The 8,202-nt window shown below is 44.9% G+C and overlaps 1 protein-coding gene across 1 annotated transcript in view; it reads left to right on the forward strand.

Moving 5' to 3' along the window:
• The window catches only part of grm2b (glutamate receptor, metabotropic 2b), a 29,849-nt gene extending 21,951 nt beyond the window's left edge, over window positions 1–7,898 (forward strand). Inside the window, exons 3-5 of the mRNA XM_061833105.1 lie at window positions 531–1,594; window positions 6,187–6,379; window positions 7,541–7,898. Of these exons, the coding sequence (XP_061689089.1) occupies window positions 531–1,594; window positions 6,187–6,379; window positions 7,541–7,614 (1,331 nt within the window). The 3' untranslated portion in view covers window positions 7,615–7,898. The remainder of the gene's footprint in view (window positions 1–530; window positions 1,595–6,186; window positions 6,380–7,540) is intronic.
• The last annotated feature ends 304 nt before the right edge of the window (window positions 7,899–8,202 follow it).

The following is an 8,202-nucleotide window of genomic DNA, read 5'->3' on the forward strand; positions in this document are numbered from 1 at the left end:
GAGCAGCTCAGGAACTGGATGGATAGATAGTTCAAGTGACCCAGTTGTGTTTTTTTTTCGCCATGTGGCCTTGTTTGGATTTGCATGATGGCAACATACAGAGAAAAACACGCGTGGAACTGGATATCCTGAAATCTGAGTCCAGGGTCGATCCATACCGCAACACAGAATATCAGATACGTCTGCCAGTGCGACCACAGTGCAAGCGGACAAATCCATGGAAGTAAACAAAATGGGCGAGCGTATTCATAACATTATGCTCACATGTCTACCCAAACAACGTACGACTATAGTCGTAACTAAAGCAAGTGCTTGAAGGTGCATAGAAGATTAGGAAGACAGGAAAAAAACCAGGATTGGAGGTTGGTCCAAAACATGTCTTGTGTGGCATCACTGTTACGTTATTTTTTTATTGAAAAGATTGGTTGATCTGTATTTTGGGCATCGGGCGTTCCACTGTACGTAATTCAGATGTTAAAAGTTCACAAGCAAATGAGTGAGCTTCTCATTTTTCATCGGTTTCCTCCCAGCTCCCTTTCGACCCGTCGACACAGAAAACATGGTGCGCTTCGACTCGGTCGGCGACAGCATCAGTCGCTACAACATCTTCCACTACCACAAAGATGACGGGAAGTTCGTCTACAAGAAGGTGGGCTACTGGGACCAGAACCTGACCCTGAACACCAGCCTGGTAAGCTGGCGGGGGCCGGCACCGCCCACCTCCCAGTGTAGCGACCCCTGCAGGAAGAACGAGGTGAAGAGCATGCAGCCCGGGGACGTGTGCTGCTGGATCTGCATCCCCTGCCAACCCTACCAGTACCTGCAGGACGAGTTCACGTGCGCCGACTGCGGCTTCGGCCAGTGGCCCCTGGACAACCTGACGGGCTGCTACGATCTGCCCGAAGAGTACATCCGCTGGGAGGACGCCTGGGCCATCGGGCCCGTGACCATCTCCTGCTTGGGAATAATGTGCACCCTGTCGGTGGTGGGTCTGTTCTTCAAGCACAACCAGACGCCCGTGGTGAAGGCGAGCGGACGCGAGCTCTCCTACATCCTCCTCCTGGGAGTCTTGATGTGCTACAGCATGACGTTCATCTACATCGCCAAACCTTCCACCGCCGTCTGCACCCTCCGCCGACTGGGCCTGGGCACGTCGTTCGCCATGTGCTACTCGGCGCTCCTCACCAAAACCAACCGGATCGCCCGCATCTTCAGCGGCGTGAAGGACGGCGCCCAGCGACCGCGCTTCATCAGCCCGGCCTCCCAGGTGGCCATCTGCGGAGCCCTCATCTCCTGCCAGCTGCTGGTGGCCGTCATCTGGCTGCTGGTGGAGGTGCCCGGCGTGAGGAAGGAGGTCAGCCCGGAGCGGAGAGACGTGGTCACCCTGAAGTGCAACAGCCGCGACACCAGCATGCTCGTGTCCCTCACCTACAACTGCGTCCTCATCGTCCTCTGCACCGTCTACGCCTTTAAGACGCGGAAGTGCCCGGAAAACTTCAACGAGGCCAAGTTCATCGGCTTTACCATGTACACCACCTGCATCATCTGGCTCGCCTTCCAGCCCATCTTCTACGTCACGGCCAGCGACTACAGGGTAACTGTCGTTCCAGAGGAGTCAAACTCATTTTAGTCACTAGTTGGGCCACTGAAAAACTATGTTTATACATATTTATCTATGCGTTATTGAATAACTCGACTAAGTTGACTTAAAAAAAATACTCTAGGTCAATGCAGCTCCACAAACAAACAAATGAAAAAGATTCGGCCTGGAACTATGTTTTCCGCCAATGTTTCACACAGACATTTACTGGGATGGACACAGGGTTGAGCCACAAATAAACTTGGCCAAAAACAATACAGCCAGTCAGTACGTGATTTCAAAGACAGTATTAGATGTGTAATATACATACAACATGATGTATGTGTGAGCTGAAAGGGAGTTAGCTTCTTTTTTTTTTTTTTTTTTAGCTAAAATGCAATCATGCTAATCCTAATCGTTACTGCAAACCATTTGGCAAAGGCTGATTTTGTTGTATCACATTCTGTAGGGATTTACCGTAATTTCCGGCCTACAAGCCGTGACTTTTTTCACACGCTTTCATCCCTGCAGTTTATGCGGTGATGCGTCTAATTTGTGCATTTTTTTCTAACGCCCGCAAGGGGGCACTCAAGCGGAAAAGGTAAGAATGAGTCCGGTGGAATATTTGTGGCGAGGAAGTGACTTTTACCGGCCCTGTTAGCGCTCCGCTAGGTTTAGCGCTGCACTAGCATGTTGCTGCTGTGGTATTGTGATGTCTCAGTGATATTTAACGGTAAAGTTTATTTTAATTGGCCCTGTTAGCGTTAGCACTAGCGTTATTGCAGAGCTAGCTAGCATTAGCGTTAAACTATTTCTGCGTACTGTCTTTCTTTGTAAATATATCATGTTTCAATGCAGGTTTCAATGTGGGCACTTGCGGCTTTCACACAGCTGCGGCGTATGTATGTACCAAATGCTATTTCCTTTACAAATGTACTCGGTGAGGCTTGTAACCAGGTGCGCTCCGTAGGCTGGGAATTACAGTAATACCATATATGCGGGTTGAGGATAGAAGCCTCATAATTGAGAATAGAATGCATGTGATCAGTAAGAAAAATGAAAAAATGCAGTGACTTGAGATATGAATCGATTGCTTCTTTTTGGTTACCCAGACGTGTCTTCTAAATTTTTCGCAGCTACATTTTTTTTAGACTTAGACATTGAATGTTTTTACACTGATTTTTTTTTTTAACTGAATATATTTAGACTGAATATTTTGAGATGTTACATTTTTTTTCCATGGTTAATTTTGATGTTGAAAAAATAATCTGTTGGGAATTTCAATGCTGAGAAAATTCAGTGAGAAATTCAGTTAAAAAAAAAAAGCTGTTAGATCTTCAAATTCAAACTCCAAAGGTTCAGGTATACTTCCATAGCAAAAGAACAAAAAAAAAAAAAAAACTATATATATATATTATATATATATATATATATATATATAATATATATATATATATATATACATCATATATAAGGCTATTGGCTCCATACAAGCGAAGAAGAAGAAGAAAAATAACCAGGATTCTTTGCTGAAGTATTGCTGCTTTACAACCGACATTATGTATCCAGGTGAGACTTGAAATGTGTGAGGGCTCCTGTTGAGTATATTTTGGAGGTCTTGTGGGGGTGAGTGTATGGGGGTGTATATTCACCTCACGCTGTGCATCTTCAAATAGAAGTTGTTGAACTGCGGCGCTCAAGAGATGGCAGAGAAGTGCACGACCCCAACAGTCTGCTCGTATTCGAGGCTGAAGCATGACTAACATGGCCCTGGCTGTCCATTCCAGCTACATGCCATTTACATTCTTACCCACGGTGACCGTTACAGTACAGTACGTTAACATTCATGCTTGAAGAAAAAAATGGAAATATTACGACAAAAGGGCTCCAAGGTTCAGACTTGATTCCAATTCCATTGGTCGACGTTGTACTTGTTTGTGTGGAACAAACTGGTGTTTTCTACATTTCTTGAATTCATTGCCAAAGTGCCCTTGAGCAAGGTGCCCCCCCCCCCCCCCATCACCCAAAAAGGCTTCAGGGTCTGACACTTAGTGCACACGTTCAACCCCTACATCTCGGTGTACATTGAATTTGACCTTAAAGGGCAAACGAAAGATTTAATTCATTAATATACAATATACTACTTTGGATTTACCTATTGTGATTAAACTTACTATATTCTATAGTCATCATTAAAGCGTATTATTAATATTAATAGTAGTTGTAGCAGTAGTGGAAATACATACTCACAGCCAATCATATTAAATGTTTCCCTGCGAATGGCTGTGGACAACTCGGGTTCTTTATTTAGAGTGTACAGTATGATAATTATAACTACTACTACTTGTTGCAAATAATATGAGCAATCTGAATTTTCTTCACAAAAAAATACTTTGATTTCAATATTATTATGAAACAGTTGTTTAATTTATCCGTGCAATTTACAAATCACAGTTGATCCATGTATCACATTTACTACAGATAAAGCAAATGTTTGAGCTTTACAAAGATTTAAAAAAATGTACATAAATATTCTGGAACTCTTGACAACCTCAACCAGGTCATACAAAGCAAGGAGGGGAAAAAAAAAAAATCATAAAAGAGTTCCACAGACCTCTTTTGAACTGAAGCTGATGACTAATACTTTGCAACAGGGGTGTCAAACTCAATTTTGTCGCGGGCCACATTTGACTTACGGTTCCCCTCGGAGGGCCGTTATGACTGGGGGACCATAAAATATTTTAACCGCCTCGTCAAATTTACATGTGAAATTTATGAACTTGTTTTGGAATCAGAAATCAAGAGTAATGTGTTTTTCAACTCTTGTTGTTTGGCAACACAAAAATGCTTGTAGTAGCTCGACGTTATCATTTATGATATGGCAGTTTGAAGTTTTGTTACGGATTTGAACAAAAATCATGAAAGTTGATACATATGATTTGCCTTTGCGGGCCACATAAAATCATGTGCCGGGCCAGATCTGCCCCCCCGGGCCTTCAGTTCGATGCCTGTGCTTTACAATATTCAGCGTCTTAAAATATCTAAATACATCTTTTAGCGCTCACAAGTGCAACAATATCAAATGTTTCAAGCTGTCGCCGATCTCCCGTGCAACATTTATTGAAAAACGTTAATGGTCTGTTTTGGACACGATTCAACGGGTTAGGGTTCTTGCCTGCCGTACGTTTGACAGCCCAGTTTTCTGTTCTGGTTGCGACGGCCTTGCACTTCTGCAATGAAATGAAATTAATAGAAAGCTCCCTAACATGATGTTCTTAAAGGGGAATTCCACTGGTTTGCATGAACAATGTATCCAATAGGTCACGTAATATGTACTCTATCTTAACAATGTGATGTGAAAACCTCTCTCATTTAATAGTGTTTTGAGAAGATTTTTATCGACAATTAGGAATTTTCAGGGGCGCTGCCGTTTTCGCGAGTCACATGACCTACGTGGGCGTATGTGACGTGTACCGTGCCGCAACAAAGGCTCGATTATGTGGGACACCATTTATGCCCAGCGCCGATTTCTCGGATTTATCCTCATCTGATGAAGAAACAGCAGTATCAGTTGTTCGGGAAGACGGAGGAATACCTCCATACAGATTTGAACCTGTGGCTGTAATTAAAGTTGAATATTCGGATGGTTCTTCAGGCGGAAATGACGCAGAGTATTACTACTCGGAGGCCTACGCGCGACATAAGAGTGTAAACAAAGACCCTCGGGAGCTCCAGGCCGGCAGCCGCGGATGGCTCATCAGACGGGAATGACGCAGAGTCCGAGCTTCCAGGCGGCGGAGGCCGTTAGCCCCGGAATGAAGCCACTGAAGGCGGGCCGCGAGCCGAGCTTCGACGTCAGGGGAGGCTCGCTCGTCAGACTCTGCGTCTTTCCCGTTTGAAAAACCATCCGCGGCTGCCGCCCCAGAGCTCCCGGGGTCCTTTGTTCACGCATTTATGTCGCGCGTAGGCCTCATTCCGCGCGAAGAAACCATCTAAATATTCAACATTAATTCCAGCTACAGGTTCAAATCTGTATGGAGGCATTCCTCCGTCTTCCCGATCAACCGATACTGATATTTTTTCCATCAGATGAGGATAAATCTGAGAAATCGGCGCTAAACATAAATGCTGTCCCATGTAATCGAGCGTTTGGAACGGCATGTAACACGTCGCATACGCCCAGATAGATCATGTGACTTGCGAAAATTGCAGCGCCCCTGAAAATTCGTAGTTGTCGATTAAAAATCTCCTCAAAACACTATTAAATGAGAGAGGATTTAACGTCACTTTGTCAAAATAGGGTACATATTACATGACCTATTGGATACACTGTTCATGTAAACTGCAGGACCTCTTGTTATTCATTTTTTAAAACCTTATCAAGAGGTAACTGACTACTTCCAAGAACAAAATGGGGAAAAGCGCCTTAAACAGTTGAGGATTTGCCAGTGCAGCCTGTATTTAATTGGTGATTTAATTGGCCGGGGGACTAATGAATTCCTGGTTGCTATGTGATAATGGGGGGTTGGTGGGAACAGGGACGGTGCATTCAAGTGATCCTAAAGACACATTAAATGGGCCGAACACTCACCCGTGTGTCCCGGCAGGTCCAGACCACCACCATGTGTATTTCTGTCAGTCTGAGCGGCTCCGTGGTCCTGGGCTGCCTCTTCGCTCCCAAGGTCCACATCATTCTGTTCCAGCCTCAGAAGAACGTGGCCTCGCTGCGGGTCACAGCCAACCGCTTCAGTGCCACCGTGTCGGCGTCCGCGTCCGCCCCCAGTTCCAGTTACTCCAAAGGTGCTCGCATTCACCCGACCATTAACTCCAGCGATTATTCGTAGTTATACTGTACACGACACTATGTTACAGGCACGTGCACACATAGCCGCTAGGTGGGGGTCAAGCACCTGACCTTTTTGCCCTGAATGAAAAATAGTGGCCTTTTTGCTCCATCTTTTTTCCTACTTTCACAAGTACCGTATTTTCCGCACTATAAGGCCCACCTTCAATGAATGGCCTATTTTAAGACTTTTTCATATATAAGACGCACCTCATGATAAGGCGCATAGAATAGACGCTACAGTAGAGGCTGGGGTTACGTTATGCATCCATTAGATGGAGTTGCACTAAAGGCTCAATTTTGATCCATATACAAGGCGCACTGTCGGCTTTTGAGAAAATTAAAGGCTTTTAGGTGTGCCTTATAGTGCGGAAAATACAGTATTAAAAAAAACCCTCTGTCATCAATTTCATTTCAATTACCGATATTCAAATTGAATTTGAATATTGTGTTAACAGAAATAAGTATGTTAAATACATACACTGATGGTGTCGTGGTACACACACCTGCCTTTGGTGCGAGCAGCGTGGGATCGATTCCCTCTCAGTGATGATGTCGATATCTGCCCTGCGACTGACTGGTAACCAATTCAGGGTGCAGTCGGCCTTTCACCCGAAGCTCGCTGTGATAGGCTCCGGCTTTCCCACAACCCTTGTGAGGATAAGTGGCTTGGACAAGTTTTTTTTCCGCAATTGTACGAATAATTTTGTTGATTGGTGCCCTTTTTTTGCCTTGAGCACCAGCCTCTATTATGTGTGTGCACGTGCCTGCACCTGCATGATATGCATCACTGCAAACTACGACGACACTTTGAAAAGTCACAGGGCCTCCATCACCGCCCCCCAATGGATTATTTATACTACTTTTTAAAAATATATATACTCATGAGCCACAAATATTGCACATTCCATTCCATCGCGGCAGTAAGCAGGCAGTGGAGTTTATTGAAGAAGAAACTAAACTTGAGCTAAACTTTAGCGGTTCTCTCCTTGTTAGGGGTGCAGGGTCAATTCCAAACTCTTCTGAGGTGGCCAAAAATGTTTCCTTGCCTGATGAAACGTTCGTAACGGCGCGCAAAAGCGACACGCTCTGAACAATTTGTTTTCAACACCCGTCAGGATCCGCCGCCAACTACGTGCCAGCGGTGTGCAACGGTCGCGAGGTGGTGGACTCGACCACTTCGTCCTTGTGAGAGCGTCTCGACGAAAGTCCGAGCCGAGGCCGCGGCGCCCAGCCGGGCTGCACAGACAGAGTGTGCGGGCTGGACCAATGTTCCGCCAGGGCGGCAGTTCGGATCGCTTGGAAAGAACCTCTTTTGTATAGATTGAATATCCCGTGACTTTGATTTTATTTCGGTTTACAACTAGATGTGGGCAATGTGTATGGAAGTAAATTATTCCCACCAGGATTTGAATTTGAAATGTAAAGTGATCACATTTTCAATGGTTGTATTTCAGTGTAACTTCTCAATGTTAACAATTCAAGTGGCTACAATTCGCTGTCTGAAATTCACCGTCTGTGCTATCAGGCAGGGTTACTTCAGGTCCGAAGCTAACACCCAGCCAATAGCAGTTACGCTTTCTTCGTCACGTGACGTCACATACTAAGAAAGCGTTACTGGATTGGCTGGCTGTTCAGTTCTGACCTGAAGTAAACCTGCCTGGTGGCACGGACGGTGAATTTCACACAGCGAATTGTAGCAACTATTGAGAATGTGATCACTTTACATTTCAAATTCAAATCCCGTTTTTTGTGGCATTTCAAATTCAAATCCTGGTGG

This window comes from Syngnathoides biaculeatus, chromosome 10 (assembly GCF_019802595.1).
Source record: "Syngnathoides biaculeatus isolate LvHL_M chromosome 10, ASM1980259v1, whole genome shotgun sequence".
Taxonomy (NCBI): domain Eukaryota; kingdom Metazoa; phylum Chordata; class Actinopteri; order Syngnathiformes; family Syngnathidae; genus Syngnathoides; species Syngnathoides biaculeatus.